We start from the raw sequence: 20,227 nt of genomic DNA on the forward strand, positions 1-20,227 counted from the left end.
CTAGCATAACATCTGCTTTACTCTTTTGGGATCATGCCAGGTACTTGTGACCTGGATTGGCCACTGTTATAAAGGGAACGGGAATGGGACTTGATATACTGCCTTTCTGTGGGTTTTGCAACTACATTCAAAGCAGTTTACATGGTATATATAGGTACTTATTTATACCTGGGATAGTGGAGGGTTAAATGACTTGCCCAGAGTCACATGTAGCTGCAGTGGGAATCAAATCCAGTTCCCCAGGATCGTAGTCTGCTGCACTAACCACTAGGCTACTGGGCTTAATGAACCTTCAGAGTCTGTCCCAGTATGGCAACGCTTATGTTCTTATGTCCTTGTAGGCACAGACATTTATTTATACCTACACTAGAGCAGGTGTAAATATCAGCACCTATAAATAAGTATGTCCATAGATTAGAACTTTTTATAATCTATGCACATATTTGTGAACTCTGCCCACACTTTTCCTGAACGCCACCCTCGTAGACACCTACCAACAAAGTATGCACCTATATGTCATGGTGTGTGCTTTAAACTGATTGAGACTTTATAAGAGACCATTTATACATATATTTGGTCACATACCCATAAAAAGTAGGGCCATTGAAAGATATCACCTACTTTTCATGATCTGTATACAGACTTTCCTGGGGTATAATTTGGGTGCAGCTGGGGTACAGTTGCTATATACATGAGTTTATCAATAGAAATCAAACAAAATAAAACATGGAAAAGAAAATAAGATGATACCTTTTTTATTGGACATAACTTAATACATTTCTTGATTAGCTTTCGAAGGTTGCCCTTCTATGCAACCTTCGAAAGCTAATCAAGAAATGTATTAAGTTATGTCCAATAAAAAAGGTATCATCTTATTTTCTTTTCCATGTTTTATTTTGTTTGATTTCTATTGATAACCTTAAGAGTGGACTAACACGGCTACCACACTCCTCTATATACATGAGTATTTTATAAAATAGAATACAGACATTTAAATAAATTTATGCAAGACTTGTCTTTAATAGACCATCAAAACTGGAAAGTACTTGTAATTGAATTACCCTATTAAAGTAGTACGTCCATAAATTTCTTCATTGGTCCATTTTCCTGAAATTTTTTTAAAGAGCTACATCCACTAACCTCCAAATCCATTGTTCTAGAAGATATCCCTCTATGAAAACTGTATGTCATACCTTATATATATAAAAAAAAATCCAAAAGACCCTTCTACTAAATGGCGTTAAGCCACGGTCCCAGGCAAGTCAGAACGTTGGAGGTGAGAATTATTATATAGGATGTCAGTAGCGTAGCCATACCTCAATATTTGGATGGGCCTGGGGGTGGACTGGGTGGGCTCAACCCATGCATTTCCTCTCTGACTGCTACTCTTTTCCCCAAAGCAGTGAATACCTTGGCTGGTGGGGATTCCCAGGCCCTGCTAGCTGAAGAGGCCTCTCTGGAGTTCTCCTGAGCAGTCTCATCCCCGCGGCAGTCAGCAATGCATTTCCAGCCACTGACACTGGCACTGTTCCCCCGTGTATGCTCAGATTAACAACTGAACTGAGCTTGTGTGAGAGGGGAGGGAGCGCCAGCGTTGGCAGCTGGAAACGCACTGCTGACTGCTCAGGGAGACTCCAGAGAGAACTGTTCAGCAGGCAGGGCCTAGGGATCCCTGCCAGCTACACTAATGATGTGCACTGCCACTGGATGGGCTTGAAGCGAAACCCAGGATATGCCACTGATTAGTGTTCACTAACCGGATAACACAGAGTTAACGCAAGAACACCTAGCATCTCCTAAATAGGAGGCGGTAAGTGTTCCTGAATTAATCCTAGCAGGTAGTGGATGTTCTAATGGCTACATTAGTTCATGCCCTGCATAGAAAAAAACACGCTGCATTAAATCTGGGCTTACCCCTTAATTCTGTAAAAGTCGCTGAAAGTTGCACATGCAAATTTGGGCATGCACCCAATTTGCCTGCACAATTTAATTGAATGATGAGATAATCAGCACCAATAACTGGCTTTATAACAAACAATTATTGGCACTAATTAAGTTTAATTGAAAAATACGTGGATAAATTTAGGTGTGGAATCCGCACCTAAATTTTACATGCGAGTGAAAATAAGGGGTGTGGAAACAGGAGGGTGATGGGTGGATCGGGGCTGCTCCTTTAAGTTAAGCATGTAGTTAAGGGTATCCACACCTAAATTTACATGCGGATATTTATTTTTGTTACATTTGTACCCCATGCTTTCCCACTCATGGCAGGCTCAATGTGGCTTACATGGGGCAATGGAGGGTTAAATGACTTGCCCAGAGTCACAAGGAGCTGCCTGTGCTGGGAATTGAACTCAGTTCCTCAGGACTAAAGTCCACCACCCTAACCACTAGGCCACTCCTCCACTCCACGTTTGCACCACATTTTAATTGGTACAAATGGTCACCCCTAAAGTTAGATACGATTCCCAGGCAAAAACACTATTTTATAAACCTCGCCTAACTTTAAGCGTGTTTTGTAAAATAGCGCATTTTTTGGCACTCCCATGTTAAAGTGCACTAAGCCCAGATTTCAGCACACTTTAGAAGAAGGGCGCCTCAGGGGCCTTTTACTAAGGTGCACGTAAAAGTGGTCTGCACTGGTGTAGGTGTGTGTTTTGGAAGCGCGCTGGTCCATTGCCTCAGTGCGTCTGGAAAAGAGGCATTTTTTTAGTGCCGGAAAATGGACATGCGGCAAAATTAAAACCAGCGGGCGTCCATTTTTGGCCTGACACCTTACTGCCACCCATTGACTTAGCGGTAAGGTCTCATGTGCTAACTGGGTGGTAAGGGTTCAACGCGCATAAACTGCCGATTACCGCCAGGTAAGTGCCATGTGGTAGAAAATAGAAAATATTTTCTACCGTGTGTTTTGTGCCTGTGCCAAAAATGGAATTATCGCCCGGGGCATGAGGTAACCAGGCGGTAGTGCCAATTTGACATGCATTAGATACTTGTAGACACCTACGCGCCTTAGTAAAACGGCCCCTTAATAAATAATAGTCTGAATCAGAAGTCCAAAAATTAGTAGTTATCCACTTATCTTAATCTTGAAGGTTGGTGGTCTGGTTTACCGCCTTTTTGAAAGAATTCACTCAAGGTGGTGTACATTGGAATAAATCAAACATAAGCAATAGACAATTACAGCAGTAAAAATATTCAAATAACAATACAAATGTATTTATTTATGACATTTTTATCCCAAATTAGCCCGAGGAAGACTCAGGTTCAATGCGGCTTACATAACAAACATTAATGAAATGGTACATGTTTAGATATGTAACAGTTTGTATAACACTTCATCTAATGCCATTGCAATGACTTAAAATGAATAGGTACAATGTAGGTAATAAATAACCTGAGATGATTGAACAGAAGGTTATGCTTTATGATTAAATTAGGCAAACAGATATATGTTTACAGTTATCCGGCTATGAAATTACCCTCTTGCATGTGTTTTTTTTATATGTATGTATATAGCAGAATTAGGGAAAAAGTATCCATTGATCTATCTCAGAGACACTGATCAATACATTGGTGGCAGGAGTAAATGAATGTGAATATTCCTTTCACAAAGAACAGACAACTGATAATCGCCTGTTGGAAATATATCTTCAGTTCACTCTCTGTCATTGTTTTAGCTCAGCCTTTACTGTTGAAATGAATGATGAGATACTTTCAATAATGCATTCATTTATCTGTAGGCTTTCTTGAAAATTGTGGGAGAAATTATTTCAATACCCAGCTGGGCAGACATCTCTCAGGTAAGGCAAATAAGTTAAACGTTTGAAAATGTAATCCAGATAACATGAGGGTCTTTTACTAATGATTGGCACATGTTTATCTGCAGCAGGGCCAATAGGAATAAAATGGGTCCTGTGGCAGATAACATGTGTTAATGTTATTTATTTATTTATTTTATTTATTAGGATTTATTTACCGCCTTTTCGAAGGAATTCACTCAAGGCGGTGTACTGTAAGAATAGATCAAACATGAGCAGGAGGCAATTAGAGCAGTAAAAATATTCGAACAACAATTCAAAGTATGGCATGGTATACTACTTAATATTCAAAATAGGGACCACTGGTTTCCTATTGTAATCTTTCTAATATTTACCACGTGGTATTTCAAAATATTCTGCTCCAAACATCCACAGCTGATTATTATTTGTTAATTTTATTAAATGGACCTCAACACTTCCCAGCTTGGATGTTCTATCCAGAACGCAATTTGCACAATATTTTCATAAGTGCGCTCAAGCTGTTTACTGAAAGTAGCTGTATTTCGGGGGCAGGAGTCAGTGGTTTTTCTCCAAATGGGAGTTTTTTTCCAACTGACATAAGAGACCTGGCCTCGAGATAATACATTGATAGTAAATATAGGACCAGTGATAAAAACCACGTGGCAAATATTAGAAAGATTACAATGGTATACTACTTGCAATGACAACACTATCCAGCTTATTTTCGAAAGAGAAAAACGCCTATAGAGCGACCTAAATCAGGAGATAGACGTTTGTCTCGCAAAGGCGCCCAAATGGGTATAATCGAAAGCTGATTTTGGTCGTTTCCAACTGCACTCCGTCGCGGAAACGAATAAAGTTGACGGGGGCGTGTCGGAGGCGTGGTGGAGGCGGAACTGGGGTGTGGTTATCAGCCGAGGAGAGATGGGCGTCTTTAGCTGATAATTGAAAAAAAGGCGTTTTTACCACGATTTTGGGTCACTTTTTTGGACCCTTTTTTTTCACGAACGTCCCAAAAAAGTGCTCCAACTGTCCAGATGACCACTGGAGGGAATCGGGGATGACCTCCCCGGACTCCCCCAGTGGTCACTAACCCCCTCCCACCAAAAAATCCCCACTTTAAAAACTTTTTTCCAGCCTGTATGCCAGCCTCAAATGCCGTACCCACCTCCATGACAGCAGAATGTGTTTGATCCTGTCACAGCCTTTCCCTGGGTCAGATGTGGCTCTCGGGTGCACTACAGGGTCACATCAGCATTGCATTGTGGTGGGTGTAGGGTATTGGGCTCCGTGATTTCATTAGCTTGTGTTACAGTTTCACGATGTTGGTAGTTGGTAGGCTCTTCTCCCATGGTGCTTTTTCCCCTGCCTACTAGGTCAGAGTGTGCCCTGTTGTGTTTCCTGTTGTAGTCCATGCGGTAGTGGCCATTTTTGTAAGCCAGTTTTAGTTCCCTTTCCTGTGTTAGCCACGTTAGACAACTTAAGTTCTTCCCTTGAATGTGGCTGAAAGAGGGCATTGTACAGCATTCTGCCAGCTCTGACCTACTGCTAATCTTAGTACCAGGGAGACTCGTTGCCAGTGGGGCACAACCTCTGATCTGCAGTTAACTGTGAGTAAACGCGGTTATTCCAATAAAGGACGTTTTCGGAGAGATTAGTCTTCAGGTGTCAACTGGTGTGCCAATGTTATATAGCAGCAACCAGTCCTAGAGGCCTGCGTGTATGCAGGTCCCTGGAGCACTTTTAGTGGGTACCGCAGTGCACTTCAGCCTGGTGGCCCCAGGTCCATCCCCCCCCCACCTGTAACACTTGTGCTGGTAAATGGGAGGCCTCCAAAACCCACTGTACCCACATGTAGGTGCCCCCTTCACCCCTAAGAGCTATGGTAGTGTTGTACATTTGTGGGTAGTGGGTTTTGGGGGAGGGAGGTTGGGAGCTCAGCACCCGTGGTAAGGGAGCTATGCATGTGGGAGCTTTTTCTGAAGTCCACCGCACTGACCTAAGGTGCCCAGTTGGTGTCCTGGCATACCAGGGGGGCCAGTGTACTACAAATCCTGGCCCCTCCCACGACCAAATGGCTCGGATTAGGGCGTTTTTGAGCTGGGCGTTTTTAGTTTCCATTATCGCTAAAAAAAACAAACGCCCAGCTCAAAAACGTCCATTTTTTCGAAAATACAGTTCGGCCCGCCCCTTCATGGACCCGTTCTCGGAGATAAACGCCCATGGAGATAGGCGTTTCTGTTCGATTATGCCCCTCCACATGTACTAGAACATTATAATTGGTAGTGAGGGGTAAGGCAAAGTTGTAACATATTGATGAGTAAGATAGTAGGAAGAATTAGAAAGTAAGGTTACCAGTTACTATAAGGCCCTTCCCCCATGTGTTTCTAAAGGTGAGATAGATCTTTATAGCCATTGGGCCAAATTCTATAAATGGCGCCTTAAAACTCGGTGCTGAAAAACCACACGGTTAGTGTGATTCTCTAAACTATGCCTAAAGCTAGGCATAGTTTATAGAATATGCTCATGCACTGTTCTTGTGACTAAAATTTAGGTGCACCTATTTAAGCCACGTAAAACCTTGACCTAAATACCTGTGCCTATGTTAGGCGCAGTTCAGGTATATTCCATAATAATGCGCATAGTTTTTTGAAATGCCCACAACCCACCCATTCCATGCCCATGGCCATACCCCCTTTTCAACTGTGCACATTAGAATTTACATGCACCGCATTGTAGAATATGCCTAGAAAGTTATACATGCACATTCTAATTAAAGCCAATTAGTGCTGCTAATTGATTGTTAAGTACCAATTATTGGTGCTGATTGGTTTGTTAATTAAATTGTGCGCGCAATTTGGCCATGTAGCCAAATTAGCGTGCACAAGTTATAGAATTTTGGGGATTGCATTTAAATAGCATAGAGTAACTTCATTTAGCATACCTAAAATCTTCTGGCATGGTTCTCACAGAAAGTATTTTGTTCAGACTAACAAATAAAATATAGGATTAAACATTAAATCAAGGGGCCCTGTTACTAAGCTGTGTTAAGAAGATAGCATGAAAGTTACTGCACCCATGCTCAAACTGTCAGTGTGGCACAAATCTGAGCTAGCTGCTTAAAGTGGTTAGTGGATGTGACAGCATATGACTGTTTGTGACAGCTATCTCGCTCAAGAGGAAGCAATAAGTGCAACCACAGCCCTTTCAACAAAGTCTCCTGACTCTCCTACCATCCAATCCCCTCCTGATATCCAATTTCATCCTCCAACTCCACTCTAATTGCATTCCTTAACCACTGATGGCATACCCCTCTGATTCCCCTGACAGCCTCGATCAGTAACATTCAATAGTATCCACCCCGACTCAAAGCCTCCCTCACATGTGGCCATCAAAACCCTTCCCCCACCCTCCCCAGGACCCTGGTTCCTCCATCACCCTTGGGCTTTACCCAGATGAGATCATTGGTGGTACAGTGGGCTCGAGTGGGAGCGATGCCCCTCAGCTTCTGCCCATCTGTTTCCAGCTCACAAACTGGTTGCCATGACTCCTAATGGTAGTTTTGTGATACTACTACTAAGGATCAGTCTTATATATAAGGAGTATTTCAAAGCTACTGCTAGGGACCGTGATGACCTTTTGATGAGCTGAAGCCGATGAGTGGGAGTTGAGGGGACCACTCCCACCCTGGCCTACTGTACCACTAACCATCACCTCCGAGTAAAGTCCAGGGGTGATGGGGGAGCCAAGGAGGGCCAGGGAGGATGGAGAGGAGTTTGAATGGTGAAATAGGGATGAGGCTTTGGGTCAGTGGAGGGGCTTATTGAATGTTGCTGATTGAGGGGTTAGGGAGATCCGATGGGTATTCCATTGGGGAGGAGTTTGAGAAATGTAATTGACAGTTTTGGGGTGGCTCAGAGAACTGGATCAGGGGTATGTCAGGGTGGAAAATTGAATGGGGGGATCGGATGGGGTGGCATGGGGGGTATCGGATGTATGTGGGGGAGAGGTGGAATGTGTGTGTGTGGGGGGGGGGGGGCACCATCATGGCATATTTCTTTAGTATTATTTATTTATTTTAGCAAGGACTGCACTGTTTAATCTGCAGTGCCATATAATGTGTGCTATCTGGCAAGGCATATAATTTGGTGCCATGTGCTCTGCCTTGTGTGGTAAATGCAGAGCAGATGCTGGGCACACTCCCTGTGTTTACCACACAGAATTTGCACTTACCGTGTGTTACTTTTTCCTTTTAATACACTGTAAATGCAAAACCTCAGCACATCTTAGTAAAAGGCCCCCAAGCCACTTCCCACACCATGGTAATGCACTCTTTCAAAAGCCATTAAACTTACCCTAGACAAATATTTTCAATATTTATTGAAAATGAATATTGTACTCATGTTAATATTTATTTATTAGGATTTATTTACTGCCTTTTTGAAGGAATTCACTCAAGGTGGTGTACAGTAAGAATAAATCAAACACGAGTAACAGACAATTACAGCAGTAAAAATATTCAAATAACAATACAAAGTATGACATCGTATACTACTTACAATGTCAACACAATACATAATAGAACATCTTAATTGATAGTGTAGGTTACAAGCAAAGATGGAACATATAGATAGGTAAGAGAGTAAGAGGAGTTAGAAAGTAAGGCGACTAATTGAAAGAAAGTTGTACATGAGGTCAGAGAGATGGTTAACATATAGGGGCCCTTTTGCTAAACTGTGTAAGCGTCTATGTGCGCCCAATGGGCGCCAAAATGGAGTTACTGCATGGCTACCATGTGGCCCTTGTGGTAATTTCATTTTTGTCATGCATATTATTTGCTGCTATTTCAATTTTGGTGTAATTGAAAAGGTTTTACTTTAATAGCATAACATATAAAGGGTAACTCTATAGCAGGGTTCTTACATTTTTGCACGATATGCATGTAAATGTACAGAATACGGATAGGACATTGAAGTTCACATGTGTGTGCACACACTTGTGTAAATGCCAATATTCCACCTAATAGTGTGTAAATGCAAGAGGGGTGTACCCAGGGCTAGAGCACGGGTGAGTCACAGGTGGGGATCCCACTTACACAATTAATTTATAGAATGCCGAATTGTTGACTGTATTATGGCTGCACCTGTCCTGCTTATGAGAACTAGACTTGGATATACCAGGTCTAGATAGGGCAAGACAGAAAGGGGGTAGGGTAATGAGTCTGTCTTGGCAGGTAGGGAAGGGGTTGAATATCATGTTAAAAATATTGCTCTGTTGTTTATTTCTCTATGTTCTGAATGACTCAATAAAGATGATTTTTAAAAAATTCATGGAATGCTGTAAGTTACACATGTACCTGCCAAATTTAGGTGCCTGTAGCTATGCCTCCTCTATAGCTAGTGTAACTGATAAGGAGGTTTAATAAGACAGGAAATGGCATGAGCCTATCTGGCCCATTATGTGGGCTGAAGCTTGCTGCCATAATGAGTGGCCCCAAACATTCACAGATGCTATTGAAAAACAATAGCAAACTTGTGAGGTTTATATTTTTTTTAAATTAAACCGCCTTGGTTTTGCATTGTTTCTGTTAGGAAGGGAGTTTGGGGGAGTTTTTGAGGGTTTTTTTGGGGGGGGGGTTCACCAATATGGTGGGTGCTGGGGGAAATTGGCTTCAACTTTTTGATGTTATACTGTCTCTTGTCCTATTAAACCTCCGTGTAACTGTAGTGCATAAATGTCAGGTGTGCCATTACTAGGTTACACTAGTGTTCTATAGCGGAACCTCGACATCGAAGTGCCATTATAGAATAGATTTCACCATATGACTTTGGGGCACCTACATGAAGGTGCTCCATTATAGAATTGCCCCATTGAGCATGCCTGAGGTCTTCTAGTGACAACAGTTGTGTCTTGTAAATCAAATATGATTGGCCACTTTTGGCAAGAATAACTTGGACATGACATTGACCAAGTCTACCAATGCCATCGTGCAACTCCTTTTCACGGCCTAGCTATAATCAGAAATGCATCTTCCATCAGTAGTCGTAACTCTTTTCTGTACATTGAAGTTCTCACTTCCTCTTCCACTCTTTGTTCTGATTTTCCTAGACAGATCCACTGGTTGGTAGTTTAATCGAAACGGTGGACATGGTCTTGATGCACATTGCATCCAATCTACAAGAAAAGGCTATGTCTGTAACTGGCATTGAGGGCCAGTCATTGGTGGCTGGTGAGTTTTAATGTTAGCACTTCCTACTGTACAGTCTGTTGGCATCCACCTATCCCTTTCTATTATAAGTCAAGTCATAAGAAAGACGTATTTTTAGGGTGTATTTTTGGTAAGTGGAATATCATTCTCTAGGGCACATGCATAGTCAGCAAAGGTCAAAAAGAATTATAAAATTATGCTGGCAACTAGTAATCAACTCACCAAGTACCTTTCTCTTGTGATCTCCTGTCATGGTGGAATAACAATTTATTAAATGCCAAATAAAACAATACATAGAACCTGCTAAACCACAGTGATTCTTATTGTATTTACTTCAAAGTTTGTTTATTAATGTCTTTATGCTGTCCCACTCATGTTTTGAATACTTAAAAAGCAAGGTCTTCTCTTTAAACGGCTTTTCTGCCTATAGACAATCAACTGCCAACAACATTCTTGGATTATTTATGTGACCATAAAGCTAGGTGCATTAATTAGTGGAAGAGTGGCCTAGTGGTTAGAATGGTGGACTTTGGTCCTGGGGACCTGAGTTCAATTCCCACTTCAGACACAGGCAGCTCCTTGTGACTCTGGGCAAGTCACTTAACCCTTCATTGCCCCATGTAAGCCGCATTGAGCCTGCCATGAGTGGGAAAGCACAGGGTACAAATGTAACAAAAAAAAAACCTGATTTTATCTTAATTAATTATTATGACTTTGCTCCCACCTTTCTACATAGGATCACTTATAAAACAAAAAAATTTGGTCCAACTAACTGTAGGCTATGCAGAATAAATATTATACATGTCTATTTGAAAATAATTTGAGGACCTGAATAGTTGCAGGTATTCACTAGGGATAGGCTGTCATTTGCGATGAAAGTAGTTCATCAATAATAGTGTGCACTCTTCATAAAGGGCTCACACTATGTGCAAAGAGAGCACACTCTTTTCTGATAGTGCATTTATGTCTGGTTGGTGCATGTGCACACTATCAGGAAAAAGTGCGCACTCTGTACATAGGACCAGATTCAGTAAGTGGCCCCCAAATTTGGGTGCTAGAAAAATTGGTGTGGAGCCCTATTCTATAAAGGGCAGTCCAAGTTGAGCACTCTTTATAGAACAGTGCTTACAGCCCATTCCCGCATCCAAATTTGGACGTTGGTATTAACACCAGCTGAAATCTTGTGTAAATGCTGGCTTCCAACTCTTGGCATTTGAGCACAGGAATGGCGCTATTTTGTAACTCCACATGCAATTTGTAGAATGCCCCCGCCTCTTCCCTTTTTTGAGATGCGTGTTAGGGGATTTAGGCACATGGGGTTATAGAACAGCGCCCAGGAAGATGCACATGCAAATATTCACTAATGCCAATTAACTGCAATAATTGATTAACATCAATTTATTGCAATTAATTTGCACGTGCATCTTTGACTAGCACCATATATAGAATCCAGGGAATAGTACACACTTTTTAATGAGTGTGTCCTCTTTAAGAAGAGTTCACACTTGTAATGACGTTCATTCTGGAGTAATAAAAAAGAACCTGGAAGAACTTGACACAAAAATTATCTGGCTGCCCATCCACTGTGCTTTCTCGAGTTGTGTTTGCAATTGGCAGCCAGATACCATGGGATTTCACTTTGTTTTCTAGAATTATGTTCTGTATCAGCCAATTTATATGAAAAATGGAAATAAACTGGAAGCAACTGATGAAAAATGACTTCAGCTGTAAGATTAGGGTTATCTACCGGTAACGATTCTGAATTTCACGTTCTGTTTGTTTATTTTTGTTATGCAGATTACTCAATGGCCAAAGTTCCTCAGTCAGCAATTTTACCCCATTATCGGTTTCCTTCTCAAGGACAAAGTTATATTTCTGTTCCTAGGGAAGCTTTTCATAGCAAATGTAAGTAAAGCCAATGCAAGTTGCAAAGTGCCTTTAAAAATATTGTCTCTAAAAGCATATACTGCAATCATCCTGCATTTGACCTGAAGGTCTCAAGACAGTCTATTTTTATTCATAGGATGTGATGTGTCACCGAAATGATATTGCAGAAAACTTTTTTGCCACCAGGTTTTCTGAATTTGTGTGAATTGAGCCCTAACAGCATTTTATTACTATAGAAGTTTAATTATACAGCTGTCCAATAACTATGACAGCATGCATTCAAAGGTCTGATTTATTAGGAGAGAGCTCTGTTACCTCAAACTTCCAATGACCTCAAGCTTGCGACTGTGATTTGAAAGTCTACAGTGCCAAGATCATTAAGATAAGCAGCCAAAAATAGCATGAGAAAGAGTTATTTATTGCAGTGCTTGGCCCCTTCCTTCATGTAGCATTGTACTAAAGAGAATAATTATACACTGAAGGGGAAGAAACCCATTGGAGGTACCACAGTCTGGACTGAATCCAACTAGATTCCATCACATGAAAGGCTTCTATGAAGGCTTTCCAGTCACTTCAACATTTTCAGTGCTTGATTTCAAAGGGGAGAATAGGAAGGCCTATAGATGGCTTCAGGAACACTGGGGTATTTCTGTGGGCTGCAGGCCTTTATATTTTAATTTGAGGTGGCTCAAATATCTGCATATCTATCAAAACCCATCTTTGAGACAACAAACGCATGAATCCCTTTTGAAAGCAGTGGCTCATTCTTTGTTCTGTTTCAGTGGTATTGGTCTCAGCATTCTCTGAAGGAGTCCAGAATCAACAGCTATAAAACATACATTAAAAAAAAATAACTGAAGCCAAAAAGCAGTGTTGTGTCTGAGGTACCTGTTGCCTCAAGACCAAAAATAATTCACAGATAAATGGTTGTCTTTAAACCCAAGATATGCTAATCTCCACTTCATTTCCTAGATCTTTAATTATGACACACACAGATATATGATTTTTTTTTTGTATTATAAATTTTTATTGGCAAATGCACAACTCACAGACAGCTGAAAAAGGTACATATCATTGCACCACACAAAACAAAACCACTGTCCTCCATGTAACGCTAAAACCATCCAAAGAATGCCAGCAAAGTTGTAACAAAATTGGAACAGAACTCTCCCTGACCCCCTCCATCACCCCCAACCCCCAATACAGCTTAAGCCATACATCCCATCCAAAACAGCTCTAGGGAACTGTGAGGAGGTTTATAGAACATTGCCCCTCACCCTTAAAGATAGTCCCTCAGGTAATCTGAGCCTTCTTAAAACCACTAGTCCCACCCAGGGAGGAAGTGATACGAGAGAGGAAGTGATACGAGAGAGATGGAGTCAAAAGGACAGGAGCAAGAAGTAGGAAAGGTAGGCTCTTCTAAAAACTGGAGGAGACGTCTATAAAGAAACAATTCTTTATTGCAAGCGAAGTGACAACGACTCAACACAGCTATGTTTCGGCGCTAGCTCGTGCCTTCTTTAGGAGTCTTATGGTGTATAGCTGATTGTGTAAAGTCGATATTGCTACACTACGGTGCTCTTCTCTGTTCTGACAGTGGAAGTTTATACCTTATATGAAAGTTTTTTTGTAACAAACTATCGACTTTACACAATCAGCTATACACCATAAGACTCCTGAAGAAGGTGCGAGCTAGCGCCGAAACACAGCTGTGTTGAGTCGTTGTCACTTCGCTTGCAATAAAGAATTGTTTCTTTATAGACGTCTCCTCCGGTTTTTAGAAAAGCCTACCTTTCCTACTTCTTGCTTCTGCAACCTTTTACGTAGGAACCAGTGTACCTACACCCCTTTGGGGTGGGTTTCTTTGGTTGAAAGGACAGGAACCAGGAAGTATAAAAGGCAGGGGCCAGGACCAAAATGGGGTTAAGGAGGACCAAGGAAAGAAGAACTGAAGCACCTTTATGACATATGTCTAGCTACTGTGACCTGGCTGAGTGAAGCCAACTTTTGATCTGAAGACTTGTAAACCCAGAGAGAGAGAGAGTGAAAGAGAGCAGAAACTTACAGACTGTGTTTGGGGTGTGGCAGTCACAAGCTTTGGACTGTGTTTTGGGCCCTGTCAGCCATGGCCCTGGTTAAGACTTTGTTCTCTGAAGTAAAGAGACTTTACCTTTGTTCTGGGGCCTGTAAAGTAACAGGCCTCAAACTGAAGTTTAATAAAGCACTTATTTTATGTTTACAACCTTGTCTCGCCATGTTATTGCGAAGGCCCACGCTCAACCCTCACCCACAGTATCACAGGAACAGTATTTAAATCCGCTGAAGATTTGTTGGTCTCATATCTTCAACGGATTTTTATAAGGTTCTCTAGAGCTGTTTTGGATGGGATGTATGGATTTGCACGGATAAATGATTTTATGGTTTTTCTCTATAGATCCTATATACATTGTGAGATCCTATGGATCCTACATATTTCCTACATACATTGTGAGAATAATTTTCTAAGGAGATGCCTAATTTCACACACTATGGAGCCCTTCTACTAAAGGGTGTTAAGCGTTATGCCTAGCGTTATGCGCTATTTCGGTGTGGAAAAGCATTGTAACAGAAGCAAGGCACAGAAACTGCCCAAAAACAGTAAAATGGTGGGAAAATACACTTATGCACCCTGTTATAGAATACACCATCCATGTTTCTGCATGGATCTGAAAAGGGGGCATAATAATGGGAGGGACATGGTGGATCAGGGGGTGTTTCCTTAAAAAGTGTGCAGTGTTATAGAATTTGGGGGATCCACGCCCAACTTATGTGCCAGGATTTACACCTGGTTTGAGTTGGGGTAAATACTCATGCCCAAAGTTGGGTATGGATTCTAGCGCTATGTGCTATTCTATAAAAGGTGCCCATCCCAGAGCGCCTTTTATAGAATAATATTCAGATCCAATTTTTTTTTTGTGCCAATTTTTCAGCACTATATACTGAATCCAGTCTTTAATGTATGGTTAATGTATGGAAACAGGCTACTGCATGACCACATTCAGGGCTAAGGCCTCCTTTTACTAAGTGGCAGCAAGCCCAAAGAGGGCTTACCGCTCACTATACAGGAAGTACTGCTGGACTGCTGCAGCAGCCAGGTACTTCCCACTCCTAGCGCACCATCATTTCCTGCGCTACAAAAATGTGTTTATTTTTGTAGTGCCGGAGTGTATCCGGCAGTAATCGGGCAGTGGCATGTGCTGCCCAGTTACCATCGAGTTAATACGGGAGACCTTACCGCCACCTCAATGGGTGACAGTAAGGGCTCCCCTCTGAAATGGCTGCCTGGCAAGTGCTTTACTTGCCGCATGGCCATTTCCTGTGGGAAAGTGAGACTTCCCTTTTACCCGCTGCAGTAAAAGGGGGCCTCAGCGCGTGTATAAAGCACGCGCCGATGCCAGCACCGGCCCCACTTTTGCCACAGCTTGGTAAAAGGGGCCCTAGATTCTTTATATGGCACATAAAAGAATCAGTGCCAAAAAAGCGCTATTGTATAAGCTGCGCTTAAAGTTAGGAGTGGTTTATAGAATCACACTTATGCCCCGGACTCACACCTAACTTTATGCATGACAATTGGCACTAACTGAAACGTGTACATATGTACACGCCTAAATTAGGCGCATATCCCCGTTATTCTATTACAATGCATGTAAATGCTAGGAAAGCCCCCATTCTGCCCATGCCCCCTTTTTTAAAATTCATGCGTAAAATTCATGAAAACCTGACTGGCTGGAGAGCTTCCAGGATCAGGTTTGGAAACCACTGGTCTATTCCATAAAATTTAAGTGTACTTCATAGAATACATAAGTACATAAGCATTGCCATGCTGAGACAGACCAAGGGTCCATCGAGCGGTCCACCGAGAGCGGCGAAAAGAACAAGCAATTTGTCCCGCCCATCCTAGAAATACTGTATTCCCTCGTCCATTCAATAGCATTCTATGGCTTTTTTCTCCAGGAAGCCGTCCAACCCTTTTTTGAAGTCCGCTCAGTTAACCGCCTTAACCACCTTTTCCGGCAGAGAATTCCAGAGCTTACGCGTTGAGTGAAGAAAACATTCCTCCGATTCGTTTTAAATTTACCACACTGCAGCTTCATCGCATGCCCCCTAGTCCTAGTATTTTTGGAAAGCGTAAACAGACGCTCCACATCTAGGTATAACTTTTTTCTGCACAGATTTTTCAGGCGCCATATACAGAATCTAGCCCTAACTGGTTAAGTGCCACTGATAATGACCAGTTAGCCTCAAACAGGTGATTTAACTGGCCAGGAACCATTTCTGGCTGTTTAGATCACTTGAAATATTGATCCCTTAATATGGTGTTTTGTCCACCAGCAGTCATCATATTTTCCATGATAAATTCCAGGCTGGATTCATAGCAGTTATCTTTGACAGTGGCTCTCTACCTTCTCTGAGCAAGTAAACACCCATTAGAGCAGAGACTTGAAACTTCTCAGGAATGAAGTTTCTTAATTAACATGTCCTTTCCTTGATAGGTGAGAAATGCATGAGGTGTATAGCTATCTGTCTGAAGAGTAACAACTTCTGTTAACTCTTTCACAGCTCAGACTACCATTGTGGGGCTGCTTTATCATACTATGCACATGTATTACAGGAACATTAAGCCAGAAGACACTAAGTAAGTATTATAAAGGTACAGACAAGATTGTTTCTTTGGCTGCCTTACTTACATTGCAAGAAAATACATGAGAGTGTTACAGAAAGCTTTTGCTAACAATTGATGAATATGTGAATATTCCTATTGACTGATTCTAGTTTTAGCTAAAGTATATTCTCTTTTGCTTATGATATTTGAAATCATACATTCAATGCCTAGCTTGAGGTAGTTTGCAATATATTTTTCGTGCACGGTAACTCAGCAACTCCAGTGCAATCAAGCTTGCTAATCATAAGCATCACATTAGGCCAGCCTGGTGGGTTAGGGGCAAGTTGCAATTCCTTGTGGAAAACCTGAGTTTGATTCCTGGGCCTTTGTCCTAAGCTGGTCAGGGCTAGAGATGTTGTGGAGTCAGTGATCATAGCCCCTGCGGAAGAAGGGAGCCTTAGTCATTGCTCAGTGATGACCCCTAGAGGCCAGATTGAGATCCCATGTTAACCCAATCCTGGAAAAAAGATAGATCCAATAAATGGCATTCAAAGTTAGGCACCGGGATGATCCGTGCTATGCTAGTATTCTGTAAAGGGTATTTTGCTTGGAACAGCCTTTATAGAATATTAGCTTAGCGGGCATTTCACGTCTAACTTTGGGTGGTGCTGTGTAAATGCATGTGCCCAACAAATGGCAGTTAGGTGAGGAAATGCAGGTATTCTATAATACCACACCTAAATTCTATGAATGCTCCTCCCATGGCCATGCTCCCTTTGGAGTTGCGTGCTATAACATTTAGGTACACATGTTATAGAATAGAGCATAGATCAGATCCACCTGTAACTCCTAATTACTGCCAATTAAGGGGTCCTTTTACAAAGGTGTGCTAGCATTTTTAGTGCATGCTAAATGATTATTGAGCGCTAAATGCTAGAATTGCCCATAAAAATATATGGCGACACAAAAAGAAGAACAGACGAAGAAATCTATATGAAGATGAATTTATTCAACCAACAATGCCCGGCACAGGCTGTGTTTCACCCATACATGGGGGCTGCTTCGGGGGCAATGACACTGGAAGATTCATGGAGCCATCGTGTGGATTCCCTTATCATATGATTGCAGTCATATGAGTTACAACACATATATGAAGAGGTATCCAGTTCTCAACATAATTTGCCCCTGAGGCAGCCCATGTATGGGTGAAACACGGCCTGTGTCGGGCATTATTGGTTGAATAAATTCATCTTCATATAGATTTCTTCGTCTGTTCTGATTTTTGTGTCGCCATCTTGGATCTTGCAGATAGACTGCCCTGTTGTTTTCATAGAACTATATGGGTATCTATCTCTAAAGTTTAGCATGTTGTTATTTTTAGCACATGCTAAAAACACTAGAACGCCTTTGTAAAAAGACCCCTAACTGCTTGTCAGCACCAATTTAGCCAATTGCCTTGTGTGCAGATCTATGATTCATGCCCAAATTTGAGTGCCTAACTTTGAACCACCTATACAGAATCTGGGGATATGTGCCATAGCCCAACAAACGTTAGTTCCAAATGAACTGGAAGCCCAAACAGCAGAAGGAAACTATCAGACGAGAACAAAAGCACCCTTTAGGATCAGGCAAGTGTTTGTTGTTCCTGTTGGTATGGATGGGTTGAAAAAAATCACACTGTACAATCTCAATCCAAAATTTTGCTCATTATCTGGGATGACTGGGAACTTTTATTTCCAATTAGTTAAAGAATTAAAAAAAAAATTCAGTCTTGGATCATGATTCTACCCAAATCTAAACAATATTTTTTAACCTTATCAGAAGCTACTAGAACTACTATGCTGATAATAGTTGCCCTATAATTTATTTATTTTTTAATTTTTTTTATTTATAACCATTTAAATTTTTACAAGCGATAAAACAACTTGCCGGAAATACAGAGAAAGTAATATATAGGAATTATTTCAGTCAGGTAATTCTTTTCTCTGCCTTAGACCACTAAATAGGGAGAGTGAAACAAGACAAGGAGATCAATTAAACAGTAAACAGAAAAAGAAAACGTGGTATTAACCCGATTATCCCCAGATATTACTCATCTAATTCATTATTCCACATTGATCATCTGGTTGGCTTCTTCAAGGCCAATACGGTGTATAGTCAAATCATTTCATTGAAAACATACCTATTGTCCAATATTAGTTAGAAATAATACATCTGATTACATTCTTTCTATTTTAAAAAACAGAAGTTATTTAACAATACATATACCCAAGTCTCCAATTCAGATCCCACTGATTAAAGTAATCCCAGTCTTCACAGGCTTCACTCCTTTTAAAGTAATAATCGAGGAAATATTTTATAATTTAAGGGATTATGTCCAATAAAAAAGGTATCATCTTATCCATGTTTTATTTTGTTTGATTTCTATTGATAATTTAAGGGGTAATTCTGTAACAGTGTGCCAGGCAGAAAAGCCACATAAGCAATATATGTTGCACCTATGCTATAAAGGAAACATATGTGCCTATGTGCCTTTATGAAACTGCCTCCCCATAAGCTTCCACACAAAGTTATCTTTGCTCTGTGGAAGGCGTACATTTGTGTGTATATGCGTCAGTAAGTATCAGCATATTAGAGTGTATTTTATAAAATATATGCGTAAGTGCTCATCCCGCCCCTGCTCCATCTAGCCACAGCATTCCCAGCCCCTTCCCCCCCCAAAATGAAAGAACCAACTCAGAGGTCACACTTTCTTCTGCATGACAGTGTGCAACACTTGCCACCTGATCCACAAGGCCAGCTCAGTTCTTTTGACTTCTAACATGGTAAGATAGTTAATGATTGAAGATAAAGCCTAAAAATACCCACCTAGACTATCTGGTAAGGTGTTTTTGGTTATGAACTGCTGCTCTGTTCCAGTTACCAGATGACTAGACCAGGGGCGTAGCCAGACAACAGATTTTGGGTGGGCCTAAGCAAGAAGTAGGTGGGCACCAAGTGTTCTGCCCCCCACTCTCCCACTACGACCAGAAAAATATCTCAGCTGGCGGGAAAACGCTTCTTTCCACCTTGGCAGTCTGCAGCAGGCATGCACTGAAAACTGAGCATGTGCAGGTGCCGGTATCGTGGAGAGTAGCGTTTTCATTACCATGAGGGGGGAGTCTTCTGCTGGCAAAGCTTGGGATCCCTACCAGCTACCGCTAAACATGTGCTACTGTTGGGTGGGCCTGAGCCCTAAGTGGGCGGGCCCTGGCCCACCCAGGCCCACCTGTGGCTATGCCACTAGACTAGACCCTAGAGGGAGAGGTGTCCCAGCCATGCGTTAATGGCTACACCTGGTTGTCAGATTTAATATTCATGTTAGCCAACTTCTACATGGAGCCCCAGTGCATGACCTCCAGCCAAAGGCTGTCACTGCGACAACTGGTCTACGAAGTGGGTATGAAAAATCTGGGGAGTTGCAAAGGTTCAGGGCACAGTGGCTCAAGAGGTGAGTTTGGATTGAGCTTGAGATCCAAAGGAATAGGAGGAAACTCTGAAATATAATAATAATGATAGTTACAGTTAGAGGTGATTTGAAATGTTACATTTTAGCCAATTGTATAGAAAAGCTAAACTTTAAAACAGCCCATAGATTAATGAATGAATGTTAGCCGATAACCCCAATCAGTTGCAAGCAATATTTATTACTGGGATAAAGCAACAAGC

The 20,227-nt window shown here is 41.5% G+C and overlaps 1 protein-coding gene across 3 annotated transcripts in view; it reads left to right on the forward strand.

The window, feature by feature from the left end:
* Window positions 1-20,227, forward strand: part of ADGRD1 (adhesion G protein-coupled receptor D1) — a 428,743-nt gene that overhangs the window by 80,061 nt on the left and 328,455 nt on the right. For all 3 annotated transcript variants that reach the window (XM_030219508.1, XM_030219506.1, XM_030219507.1), the window contains 4 exons: window positions 3,744-3,803; window positions 9,891-10,011; window positions 11,788-11,895; window positions 16,477-16,552. In XM_030219508.1, the coding sequence (XP_030075368.1) occupies window positions 3,744-3,803; window positions 9,891-10,011; window positions 11,788-11,895; window positions 16,477-16,552 (365 nt within the window). The remainder of the gene's footprint in view (window positions 1-3,743; window positions 3,804-9,890; window positions 10,012-11,787; window positions 11,896-16,476; window positions 16,553-20,227) is intronic.

This window comes from Microcaecilia unicolor, chromosome 11 (assembly GCF_901765095.1).
Source record: "Microcaecilia unicolor chromosome 11, aMicUni1.1, whole genome shotgun sequence".
Lineage (NCBI taxonomy): Eukaryota > Metazoa > Chordata > Amphibia > Gymnophiona > Siphonopidae > Microcaecilia > Microcaecilia unicolor.